This window comes from Pinus tabuliformis, chromosome 5_1 (assembly GCF_031772625.1).
Source record: "Pinus tabuliformis cultivar Carrire ecotype Pingquan chromosome 5_1, CPIR1, whole genome shotgun sequence".
Classification (NCBI taxonomy): Eukaryota; Viridiplantae; Streptophyta; class Pinopsida; order Pinales; family Pinaceae; genus Pinus; species Pinus tabuliformis.
The window spans coordinates 898,482,259-898,496,578 of NC_142305.1; the positions used below are offsets into that span (position 1 = coordinate 898,482,259).

General features: G+C 37.0%; 1 protein-coding gene across 1 annotated transcript in view; it reads right to left on the reverse strand.

The window, feature by feature from the left end:
- RRP41 (3'-5'-exoribonuclease family protein) overlaps positions 1-14,320 on the reverse strand; it is a 274,779-nt gene that overhangs the window by 163,486 nt on the left and 96,973 nt on the right. The window contains exon 7 of the mRNA XM_089433108.1: positions 2,399-2,477. Within this exon, the coding sequence (XP_089289234.1) occupies positions 2,399-2,477 (79 nt within the window). The remainder of the gene's footprint in view (positions 1-2,398; positions 2,478-14,320) is intronic.

A 14,320-nucleotide genomic window follows, 5' to 3' on the forward strand; every position in this document is an offset into this window, starting at 1 on the left:
CAAGGGCCTTTTTATTATTGAACAATAAGAGCAAACCCTAAACAACCAAAACCCTAACCCGAGGAGATGTAACACCAAGAGTTTATGGGCCCCGTTGGGGTTAGTTGGACAACCAACTTCCCGGGGTCATGACTTGGTTATATTATTTCCGTTTGACCCGCATGATACCGCATTGGAAAGATCTCTCCGAGTACTACGACGGAAAAGACGATTCTATCGAAAAATTGTTGGCGGTAGATTGCCAAAAAAAGTCGTTTAGGGCCTCAAAATGGCTCCAAAAGTTTAGGACCCAAAAAAACTGCTAAAAATAGTAAATTGTGCTACAACTAAGGACACTGAAAAACTAAAAGAAACAATGGTGGGGGTCCAAGTGGAATTGGCAGATGGCCACCAATATCCACCTGGATCATACAAACACACTCATTGTTGTGAAATTAGAAACAAAAAAAATTATTTTGTACCATTTTTTCAAGGTATTATAAGAAAACTCTACCTAGGGAAACATGATACATCAAATCAGAAAGAACGTCCTGAGGGAAATTCATTTAATTATAAGGATAGATGATATATACCTAAATGTGCCCAGTAATTACCAGGGATAATCTAACCTATGCAATTATGTCACTGTAAATGCTTTGAAGGTAAAATATGTTAATTCAGAAGGGAAAGTCTTACAAACACAAAATAGCTATATAAGAGTAGTAATTGAAGTAGCATTGCATTTAGTACTTAAATGCATCACTTGCAAATAGTTGCCTCTAGTTCGTCAGTTTAACCTATGTCACAAGGTTCGTCGAACTTTAACCTTGAGGTTCAAATTTTGGCGAACCTTGAAAAAAATTTGAGGTTCGGGCGAACCTCATCGAACCTCATAGCCATTGACCAAGTCCATAGACCAAAACTCGTAACTTCCTGTCGCAACTCAAGCTTGTAATTTATCCTTATAGTTTCCATGTCTGTGATAGCATTTTTTATGTTTACTGATGTTGATTTCTTACTATTTTATCGTATAATTCATTTCAAATTAATATATATAGACGAACCTAATGACGAACCTCATCAAAACATTCGAACTCAATCCGAACCTAATCATTGTCGAATCCAAACTCGAACCCGAACCATGTGACATTGAGTTTAACGATAGCTAAACTCATTATATGGTTAGCATGTACACCACTCCTTAATTTATTTCCTAAGAGAAACTATAGCTATAATTTTCTTAGTGAGCATGGAATTGGTTAACCATGCCTTGTACAATATCCATAGTGGTCCGACCAACATAAATAGGCCACGGGAGACTGTAACGAGTACAAATGGGCGTCTCCTATAAATGATCTGCAACACCATATGGCACTAAGGTTCATCAAATATTTTTCCTTTTCAACACCATATGATACTGATGTTCTTTAAAGATTCAAATATTTTCCCTTTTTGTGGTTGTTTCATTCTTTGTTGAAAAAAACCCTTATCCAAGAGCAAAAGATTGCATTAATAGGCATTTTGATATTATTAAGGTGCTTCTATCCATTACTCCTCATACATGGTCAAATAATTTCTTGATAATACAAGTTTTTCTGCCTTCATAGTTATCATAGATTCAATAAAATAAGCCCTAGCTAAGGTCATTGTGTTTGTCACAGAACTACCTAAAGTTTTGGCATCCTGATGATGGTTTTGTGCTAAATAACATCTGTGAATGTCAAATTCCGTTTGATTAAGACATGCTCATGCAATTAGAGATCAAAAACATACGGATTCTGCAGTAAAAGGCATTTCTGAACATGCAATTTATAACTCCAGCTTGAAGAAAACCCTTATGTCATATTTCATTTCATATGGCCAAAATTTGACTTTCCTTATTTTAAAATATATCCTTGTTTCCAAAGATTAAAGAGAAGTAAATCATACATATTTTGAAGCAGTTGAATTTATAGTTATAAGTATTCTTTCTCAGAGACATAAATCACACTGTCTTTATAATTACTTCTAAATTGAAAATCTTAGAAGATGGCACAAGAGATAAAGACATCACTAACGCATTAAAAAAAATAAAAGGCAAGAAACACCATAAAACAATTTTGAAAACGGCAAAATTTTATTATTAGTGTACCACGAATTCTAATCTCCCTGCAAGCAAAATGGCAATGATACAAAAGAAAAACCGAACAAAGATTCAAGTACCTCCCAATCCCTTGTCTCTTGAACAGATATAAACAAGAAGCACAGAAGGGGAAAACAAAACTACAGTTATGAGACGCATACATCAGCTGAAAGTCTTAAACATAGTAAATCAGCTCTTTACATTATTTTACATAAAAGCATTTGATTTAAACTTTGGGTAAGCACCTATTCAGTAAAATTAAATTGGTTATCGTAAATGTTCAAAGAACAACAAGACCTGTGTCCGTGGCATTAAATGTGTCAAAATGGCTGCTTCCATCGTTTGACGTATGACTAGGGATATCTCAGTTGCCCGCCTGTGGAGCATACACAGCAGACAACCATAAATTTACATATTTAATTAAACGAAACAATATAAACAGGCAACACAACCTGTATGGCTAACTAAATGAAACAATATAAACAAGGCACACAACCTACATAGTTAACTAGATGAAACAATAAAAACAAGCCACGCAACCATTTAACAAGCTCAAAGCCAAGACATTATCGTAATTATGAACACTTACTCTTTAAACACAGTAATTTGTAACTCATAACTAGAGCCAAAGCTATCGATGCACATTCATAAAGGAATAGGCAATCAAAGAAATGGTATGCCTCCTGCAGGGTTGGTGGTACACCCCTGGGATGGGGATAAACCTAGCAAAACATTTAACCACGCCCCCATTTTGCAAAGCTCAGTGAAACATTTCACCAATGTGTAGGCACATTTCACAAAATGGGGGTCTTATGGGCATATCAGACAAATCTGCATCCACAAAGCTGCATGACACGTTTATACAGTCAACCCTGCCACGGCTGGAGAGAGGCTGAAAGTCTCTCCATTTGGAAAGGTGTTTTCCAGTCTCAAGCAGGTATCCCAAATAATGTATGATGTTATCGACTTAATGTTTTTGCTTACTTTTATTAGCACACAATAAAATTTCACTTTTGATTTGCCAATGAGCAATCAAATGTGAGTTAATCCTGAAATAAGCTTGAAACGGTTGAGATCAGATTTCTAAGTGTAATAACAGCAATGAAATTAAAGATCATGCAAGAAACGAATCTGTGCCTCAAGTGAAATAAATCCAAAACAAGTGCACAATTGCATAAAAATTCTTTAATGGCCTCCAATACATTCAAAGAGTTTGAATTGTTGAAAAAACCGCGTACAAGCTAATAACCCCTTGTAAGCATTTCAGTAAACACTTAGCTAAACTCTGATTTCTGACTCCAATAAATGTTTAGCAGTAATGTTTAAATTCTCGTGCATTCAACAGCTAGTTATGTGCAGAAACACAAATAACTAAGTCTGAAAATCATTTGCAGCAGAAATGAACAGCAGGCAGTCACACCATTTGACACAATATTTTTGGACAATGCCCCTGGAAAAACCCCTAAGGGACAACCAGTGACAGAGAGAGAAATTTTATTCCTTATTAGAGAATTTTACAGCATTAAATGACAGCAATGCAGCCTCAACAAACAGTGCTCAGCCACCCTCGAACAGCCTCAGATTCCATGCCTCCTCTCTGCAATAAATCTAAGTTACCAGGATTCGGATCCAGATCCGGATACGGATTCGGATACGGATCCGCTAATTTTTTGAAAAGCCAGGATCCAGAAACGGCAAGGAAACGTCAAGTACAAGCAAATAAAAAAAATTAAAATTTTTAAAATTAAAATTTATATTAATATAAAAATAAAATCACAAGTTAGTTTTTAAATATATAAATTTTACATACAATAAATAATTATTGTATAAATAATTTCATATTTAATGTATCATTTATTAATATTAATTAAACATTAATTAAATTTATATAAAAATAAAAAACATATGTGAATTTTTAAATATATAATTCAATATAATACTTTAAAAATAATTATTAGTTTAATTATAATAAAATTAATGCATTATTTATAAATATTTAAAATAATTATTAATTTAATTATAATAAAATTAATGCATCATTTATAAATATTTAAAAATCAATTATTAGTTATAATATCTATATTAAGCAAATTATTAAACTTATTTTAGAAAATTTACTTTTTAAACATGAAGAGAAATTTTAAAATTGATTAAAATAAAAACTTACTTTTTAAACTTTAAATATTTAAATTAACAATAAGTCTATTATAATTTTCGTCACATCCATGTTCATTAAAGTTTATAATGTCTTGTATTATAAGCGATTATAATTTTCCTATGTTACCAGGATTCGGAAGTTATAAGCGATTATAATTTTCTTGTGTATTTTATATGACGTTTGAAATTTATTTTTTTTAACCTGTCCGCTGAGCAACAACGGGCAGCAACGAGGCGGTGGCTGAGCACCGTGGCTAAGCCTTGCTGGCTGGGGCAATGACTGACTGACGGCAGCGTGGGGACAACGGCTGACTGATGACAGCGTTCTTGGCTGGCTAAGTTTCGATTGTCGCTGTAAATTTATGCTATTCTGACTTTCTACCCATTAATGTTTTAGAGATTTAAAATTATTCTAATTTTAGTATTAATAACTTTATATTATAGAATTTTATATTAATATTTATAATTTTATATAAATTTTATTTATATGAACGACATCTACCCATATGGTTATGCTATAGTAAATTTTAAAATATTCTAAAAATATAAAAGACATAGGGCAAGGCAATTATTTTTGTCAAATTTTAAGAATATTAAAAAATCTATGGTTCCCAAATATTTTTTTTTAAAACATATAAAAATCAAAACTCCAGAAATTATTAATGCACTTCTAATTTATTGCCTACACGGCATCCTAGTTATCCGGATCCTTGGAGCGCGTGCAGATGCTTGTGTATTATATGAATTTATATTGTTTCCCATTTCTCTCCTGAATGGAAATAGAGCTATCCAGATTAAGGAGAAGTCAAAATTAATCGAATTGCCTGAAGTGTCAGACTCGGGAATCATATTTAATTTATAAAATCAGAGAGAGAAAACGTGACATCTTCCTATCAAAAATTTGCCCGCATAACGTGAAACGATCTTTGCGGCTGCTGGGAGTTTAGAAACGTTAATGGGTAGAAAGTCAGAATAGCATAAATTTACAGCGACAATCGAAACCTAAAAAAAGTCCGCTTTTTTTGACTTTTCGGCGACCATTTCACTGTTTCCGGCAGCCACCAGCGAGATCTGTATCCTGGGAAAGTTTACCGTTTCCAAAAACTGTATATTTATAAAATACGTATTTTAGACGTATTTTTGGTGTATCGTATCCGGATCCGGTTCAGATCCGTGGATCCGGCAATATTCCTCTTGCCTCTGCCGGATCCAGTAACATAGCAATAAATGCAGCGCAGCTGCCTCGAAAATCACAATGTTCCACCAAGACTCCGGTGCGGGGAGACGCGGGTGCGGGGAGACGCACAGGGGGGACGTGTGGGAGTACCCTCAAATTTTAGGGAAATTTCGGGGGTGCGGGGAGTCGTCGAGGTATATATATATATATATATATATATATATATATATTAAATTCAAGTTGATATTCATTGTTCATTGTTCAATAATGAAAGCATAAAAATATTAAATAGACAATTGAAATTTGAGTCATTGATCCATCCTCATCATTCATTTTAATACATACATCATTCATATGACATACTCAAGTGACAAGTCTCATTATTGAATTAATTATTATTCATACATACCATGAGATTCGAAAAACAAAAATAAAAATCAATAATAAAATATTCAAATACATTGATCGATAACTCATTCAAATCAGCATTGCGTGGAAATGGAAATGACTTTGGGTTGAAATGAAGTGAGCTTTTAACTTTAAGTTTTGCCTTTCATGTCTTTTAGGTTTAGGCTTTTAAGTTTTAGTTATTTAGTTTTAATTTTAATTTTTTTTTTAGACTTTTAAGTTTTAGTTATTTAGTTTTAATTTTAGTTAAAAAAAATTAATGGTTTTGATTTTTGAATTTTTTTTTTTTTTTTTTTTTAAGTCTTATTAGACAAATTTAAAGGGGGATGCCCAGGCGCACCCTTTTTGGGGAGTCTAGACTCCCACACTGAAGGGGGACGCCCAGAAGCACCCTTTTTGGGGAGTCTAGACTCCCACACTAAAGGGGGACGCCCAGAAGCACCCTTTTTGGGGAGTCGTGGGGAGTCTTGACTCCCACACTAGGGAAACGCACCCCCTTGCGTCTCCCCAAGACTCCCCAAAAAGGGTGCGTGGGGAAACGCACCCCCAAGAGACTCCCCGTCCCGGGTGCGTGGGGTGCGAGGGGTGCGCGCACCCAACCCTGGGGGACGCGTCCCTGTGGAACACTGGAAAATCACACTGTCCTTCCCTCGTATTCCGTGCCTGTTCTGTCTTGGGATTTGTGTTGCCTAACTGCTGTCTTTACTGTTGTACCTACTGTACATTGCCCTTCTCTGCTAAACTTCTCCCATGGTTCTCCTCCTCTTCTCCAAATCTCATGAAGAAGTGTTGCTTCCTCACCCTCCCTTCTCCTTTCATAAACTCATTAATTACTAAAACCATTAACTCTTGCCACCTAAAGATTAGCAATTGTGACTTAATCTCTCATTGAGATGACTTAAGCCACTTTTAGAAGAAAAGAAAAAACACTTTCTAAAATCACTTGAGTCACTCAAACTTTATAAAATCACTTTTAGAAAAAGCCACTATATAAAATCGCTTAAGTCAGTTTTAGTAATTAAATATAAAAAGTACTTTATAAAATCACTTCACAAAGTTTATCATCTAGAGAGGCAATATTTAACACACTAAGACACCAAGCCAATATGGAAGTCCTACCGACCTACACAATCCAGCACTCCCTCTTATCAAGGAAGGTACTTCCATAACCCAAATTCATCTCCAATCTCATCACATCTTCTATAGTTCCTCCCTCCGACACAAAAGCCGATCCCGCTACCTGACATGGAACCTGAGCTGAGAACCATGCTCTTAGAAGCCTCTAGCTCCTCAGTATCCTGCATGGCTATCCCAACCATGTCTTCCTTGCATGGCCATATCAAACCATGACTTCCCTGAACCTAAAGGTTGTCTTCCTCTGAGTCGATGACTCCCTATGAGCTTGTTCACTCCCTCTAACTCCAGATCGCAAACCTTCTTGGCCCTCAAGGTCTCTACTTGACCTTAACTCCAAGTTTCTCACTTGGATCTGTAATGGCTTATCTCAACCCTCTGACCATCTTGGTCCTACTTTCTTGGCCCCTCTCCTATCACAGGAACAAATCTGGCCCCTACTTGGTCCCTCCAACTCACCTCTCTTCACAAGACCTTCACTCTTGGATCACAATGAATCTCTCATTCTCGTGTTGATCTCCTCTCAACATCCTAGCACATCTAATGAATGAATCTCTCATCCATTTCTCTGTCTATGCAGCCTACAACTCCCTCTCAGAGTTGTCACATGTGCAAATCTCAAATCCAACTGCCCTTCTCTTTTTCCTAACACAACCCCTTGCAATCCCTGCAATATTAATGCATTAAATGACTCTTTCATATTTATTATGATATTTTTTTGTAAACAATATATGACAATTTAAGTTTGAAGTTGGCAATTATAACTCATTGGTAATGAATTATGAATATGAGCTTTGTGAAAGTTGAAAGTCCTTTCATTTCATTTTATAACATTTCATTTCATGTTAGATATTTTTTGTTGTAATGGTTACACTTAGCTTACAAGTACAACTTTGGTGATCAATAATGATAAATGTTATATATTGAATTTTGAAAGCTTGAAACTTTAAGATTGGTGAATCGAGACTCAATATGTTGTATGTTACTAACTTTTGGACGTGGTTGATGAAGAGATGAATCATGATTCATGAGACTCAATATGTTGTATGTTACTAACTTGTGGATGTGGTTGATGAAGAGATGAATCATGATTCATGAGACTCAATATGTTGTATGTTACTAACTTGTGGACGTGGTTGATGAAGAATATAATTTCTAGATGATTGTTGTTATATGGTTCAATCTATGTTTTTTATATCTAATTCATCATTCTACATGTTTTTGTCGACATATATGCATCAAAATATAAAATATAAAATATATATATATATATATATATATATATAAAAAAACGCTCCAGGATTCGCTCCCAAACCGGGAGCTTCTGAAAATGTCGCTCCCGCTCCCAAGTAACCTTGCCTTGTCAAAATCTGCCCAAGGGCAAACACCATCTCCCTCTCACCCCCCAAATCTTTGGGTATATAGGCTGGCTATGCTTGTTGTTCAAAACTTCTCAGTTGATCTGCCAACCTAGCTCTAATACCATGCTGAAAAAACTATCTAGAACCTAATAACTCCTTGTAGGCATTTCGTTAAACACTTAGCTAAACTTTGATTTCTGACTCCAATAAATATTCAACATCAATGTATTAAATTGCCACACATTCAATGGCTATTTATGAGCATAAATACAAATAACTAGGTCTGAAAATCATTTGCAGCAGAAATGAACAGCAAACAATGACACTATCTTTGGGCAATGCCCCTAGTAAAACCCCGAAGGGAAAACCAGTGAGAGAGGGAGAAATTTTATTTCTTACCAGAGAATTTTACAACATTAAATAACATCAATACAACCTCAAAAAACAGTACTCAGCCACCCTTGAACAGCCTCAGATTTTGTGCCTCCTCTGCAATAAATGCAGTCCACCTGCCTCGAAAATCACGATGCCCTTGCCACGAATTTCATGCATGTTCTCTGCCTTGGAATTCGTTTTGCCTGGGTATTGTCTTTACTGTTGTACGGTGTACCTTTTGTACTTTTACCTTCTCTGCTAAACTTCTCCCTTGGCTCTCCTCCTCTTCTCCAAATCTCATGAAGAAGTATGCCTCTTTACTCCCCCTTCTACTTTTATATACTCATCAATTACTAAAGCCATTCATCTTGCAACCTCAATATTAACGGTTGTCACTTAATCTCTCACTAAGATGACTTAAGTCACTTCTACAAAAAAACACTTTCTAAAATCACTTAAGTCAATTTTAGTAATTAAATATTAAAGGTACTTTATAAAATCACTTTACAAAGTTTATCATCTAGGAAGGCAATCTTCCACATCCTAGGACACCAAGCCAATGTGGAAGTTCTACCGAGCTACACAATACAACATGAATTAAAAAAAATTGAATAAAATCACAGATTACCCAAGAAGCTGGTTGCACCATAATGAGTCCTAGGTGACAGTCTGCCATGAGATCCTTTGCTTGCATTGGAGATATTAGTCTGAGAAACTAGAACATGGAAAAGTGAGATATCTGCTACTACCAAAGCATCTAGAAATAATGAATTATCCAACCATAGTACTGCTGATCCAATACGCATATATGAAAGAAACATTTACTCCCTCAAATTGGTCAGTCCAATGGCTCAAAGCAAGGAGAAGATGGAAAGGCCAAAAGCTTTGTCAGCACAGCTAGCCTTTCTTGGTCAAGTTATATCTTTATGCCCCATTTTTCACATTGGAAAGAGTATCTTGATGCTGTTTGCTTCATCCATTTTTTATCCATTTAATCTACAGCTTTAGAGGAAGGTGCCGGACTGCTGTTTTATAGCCTTTTCCATCCAAGAAAATGAGTTTGATTGCCATTTCTTCTAATCACAAAATCATACTCTTACCAATTTTGTTCAACCAGCCTTCTCCTTGCTTTCTATATCCAAGAAAGCAATTTGACTCCAGTTTTCCTTATTGCCTTCATTTAGGAACATCAACATCCCATTCTTAATAAATCCATGTCCATCCTCCAAATCTGATTTCTGAAGGGAAAATCTGTTGTTAAAGAATAGGCCCAACTGAAGCTGATGAAATGATGTCATAATAGCTTTCATGTTCACATAATCAATGCCTTGAGTACAGATCAGGATATCATTAGGAATTGCAGCAGTGGTAAATTCATGATTTAAACCAGTCTTTTCAAAGCTGCTTTGTACCTGAAAATTGAAATGTACCTTCTGCAAGATTTTGAATATCAGTTCTGTTTGTGAGTTGAGCTATTGAGGATTAGGTTGTTGCTGTCAATTTAATTGTGGCTGTGAATTAGCCCCCAGGGGTGCAGCTTGTTGGCCAGGGAATATACTGCTAAGGCGTTCGTGCCGCTGTGCAGGTCACAGGTTCAATTCTCATCTTACCCGTGTGCTGGGGGCGGTGCAGTTGCACCTGCAGGTTATAGTGGCAGCCGTCGGGGATCGACCCCGCATCACGCAAGTACGAGGGCTGGCGTGTTACCGATTCCGCCAATCACAATATAATAATTAAAAAAATAAATAAATAAAAAATAAAATATTTTGGCTGTGAATTAATGTTGCTGCTCTAGATTGATTTGTCGTAGCTGATTATTTAGATGTTGGTTCAGATTGTGAATAACAATTTTGGCTTCAAAATTATCCAAATACTTTTTCCTGGGTGCTCATGCACCACAAATAAGTGCCCCCCTCTCACTCAAAGCCGAATCGTATAATATGTCTTCCACCTTTTCTTATCCCCAACTGTAGTAAAGAACTGATTAAACCATGGATGCCATGTACAATGTAAAACACTGAGCACTGGGGACACACCAATTTTTAATATTGATTCCAGTGTTTACCTATCATAGAAGCATAATAAGCCTAAGGAGTTCTGAATCAAGCCTTATGGATCCTTCCAAGTATAGACAACTTATTGGCTCACTGATGTACTTGGTGAATACTCGACCAGACATATGCTTTGCAGTAAATATTCTCAGCCAGTTCCAAGTGGACCCAAAACATGATCACTGGATAGCAGCAAAACATATTCTGAGATATCTATGTGGAACCATCCACTACTGTCTGAAGTATGATAGAAGGAATGATGTCCAACTGACTGGATATACAGATTCTGACTGGGGAGGCAGTGAGCAAGATGGAAGGAGCACTACAGGAGGATGTTTCAATTTGGGATCCTCCATGGTCTCATGGATGAGCAGAAAGCAAGACACAGTTGCTTTGAGTAGTGTTGAGGTTGAATATGTTGCAGCCTATGAAGTAAGCAGAGAATCAGTATGGTTGAGGACGTTGCTATCCGACCTGTTTGAAGGACCGATGAACCCTACAGTGATACTTTGTGATAACACCAGTTGTATACGTTTGTCTAAAGATCCAGTGTTTCATGGAAAGACAAAGCATATAAAGAACAAGTATCACTATATTCGAGAGCTAGTACAAAATGGTGTGCTGCAGCTACAGTATATCTCCACTGTCGAACAGGTAGCTGACATATTACCAAAGTCACTCCCAAACAAGAAGTTTGTGTACTTGAGAGACAAGCTTGGTTTGGTAGATATATCCTCCCTAATTGGGAGGGGGAGATAGACATTATATTCTTGTCTTCACTTGGGAAGAAAGAATGGAGGATTGGGTAACCATCTGGCATTCGATACTCTTTGAGAATGTGGTAGGGCATTCAAGACAAGAGTAGTCGTGGACTGGTATTCTTTGAGGACTAGCTATCCAAGATAAGAATAGTCCAAAGAAGGTCATACTCGGCGAACACTCGAGTGGATTATGTACCTTGAGAGACAATGATGATGGTGTCTATAAATCATTGGTCTCGCCAACATTGTGCTCTGATCTTGTGGGGAGATAGAGTGGTTAGTCAAGGCCTTGCTATATGACAATGTTGGTTAATATGATGCTAGACAAATGGGTTACCAATCCGACTCTTTTTATGAGATCTCTTCAGATTGAAAATGACCATGTACCTCTTATGAATACCTCCCTAGTTAAGAGGGAGTGTTGAAAAATGTGTAACTAGGTTCGGTCTTCATAAGTATGAAATGTATTCTTGTAAATTATAAAATGAAAAGAAATTATTATTATTGGAGCATGGGTTTCATGCTCAAGTTCTTTTATTTTATAGGTCAAGCACCCATTGAGTGCTTCTAGGGTTTGTCCTAGGTTTAAGAGTCATTGTCATATATTGAAGACCCTATGGGCACATTGTATCTTGTAAAGAAAAAATTTGCTTTTGTCTTTAAAGTGTCGAAATGCCCTCCAAGATCAAGTCGGCCTAAATGAAGAGCCATGTCTACCCTTGAAGAGGCCTATATATAGAGACGAACTCGTCCTCCATTACACACACTCACTTACATCTCATTCTATGCGAAGAAGAGGATAAGAAGAGGTCAAAGAAGAACGACGAAGGAGAGGTCGAAGAAAGTCGAAGTGCTTGGGCTAGTTCTCTCTCCCACGTGCAAGTCGAAACTAGGGTTTTTGCACAAGGGTTATCTTTGGTTCAATCTTGGAAGAAAGAGAGAAAAGAAGTCAAGCGAAGGTCACTTAGGGTGTCTCACTAGCCCTAAGTCTAAAGGAAAGGCAAGCGAAGAGGAGAAGAGGCCATACAAAGAAGATCGAAGTCTTCAAGAGGAGTAGCGACAGTTGTTGGGAGACAGAATTTCAGATCTGCAACAGGAGGTCGAAGTTCTTGCAATAGGAGGACGAGTTGATCTTGATCTTCGAGGGTATTTGTCTGACTCACTGGATCATGGTATTCGTCAATTGAAGGATCTATAAGAAGCGGAGAGATTTAAGGGTTTTCCCCTCAAGTGTAGGGGTTTTGGCCCTAGCTTGCAGCCTATATACTGTGTCACTGTTCTTATTGTTTTGGTAGTTGTTTCATATATTTCACATTATAATAATAAGGATCAAAGCTAATAAGGTAAAAGGTAACACAAACAGTTATCAAGTTAAAGAGAATTAACACATTCATTGCCCTATTGAATTCTGAACAAGGGGGATGTTTCACCTTGATTACAGTGTTGGTATGGTGCCCTTGCTTAGGAGGTTGATACCCTAGAATCTAGATGCCTTGTTGACTAGCCTGTTAGGTGCAATCAAGAGCGGAGTCGGTTGCTCGACTAGGAGAGGTACCTAACTAGCATGAGGTGGGTTAGGCACCTGGAGGAAGGCACTTAACCCTTGGTGTTCAGGACCATTACTCACAATTTTGTCCGAAAACTTTTGAGTATCCTGAAGGCTCCTTTTTGTCCATGGTATGTTTTCAAGGTCTAGAAAGAAATTTGCCGGCAAACAGTTATCCTCTCACAAAACAACCTATCAAAATGACTTTTTCTAAATGATGAACAAGGTTCAAAATTCTGAGTGCCTGAAGGACTGTGGTTAACAGAGCTCAATCCATGTAACAGACTTTGGCATGTGTGGTGTCATTGACATCCAGTAAGTGTGTTATGATGAAGCTCAGCGACGGACCCTAGCAGATTTTGGCCTAGAATGTGAAGAGGCTACTTGCCATTAATTGATTCCTTGTGCTTGCAATCTCAGAGTATTGCTAGGTTGACAAAAAAATAAATTAAATGAGTTTTATAGGTACAGGATTGAAGAGCACTCATGTGATGAGGTAAACATATTCAGCATTATTCAAGTCAAGACTCCACATAGATGATAAATTGGATGTATGACCAGTGGTCTATTTATCGAGATGATGAAAGTTGTGAGCTTTACGTACATGTGTCCTCCTGGCTACAATGCTGAAAGTGTAAAGGATGCACCTCATGATTTGATTGCAGGTTAGAAACAGGTGTACTTGCAAGGTTCTTTCGAAGGTTAGAAGACAAGAGAAGAAACTAGGTTTACTTGTGAATCTGAACAATCATCACATTTAAGAGTTTTGTCATACCCACTCCCTCCTGTATACAATTGCAAAGGGAATCCTAGAATCTGTTAGAGGCTATAGATGAAGCTGTTAGTATGGAGAGCTGAAATGTGAAGAACATAGCCTCAATCACTAAAGATGCATAGAGGAACCATTCATGTGATCATCCTATCTGAGAAAGAATGCATCAGAGTGCCTTACAATGTATTCTGTTAATGGAAATAGGACGGCCTTCTAAGGCTCAGATAAAAGCAGGGCGACCCAATTCTGAAACGGATTTGACAGCAAATTGAGTGTCTCATGTGGTGCAAGGAATGGTTATGAAAATTACAGGGGGGGCAGATATATCTGCTTGGACTACTTTCTCCTGTACACTGTACAGCCACCTCAAGAAATTGACATAATAACTAGCAGAGAGAACGCAGAATTTTCTGTTTAATCAGGTCAATTACATGAGAAACTTGGGGCTGACCCCTTGGTTGAGTTAAAACTTAAAAT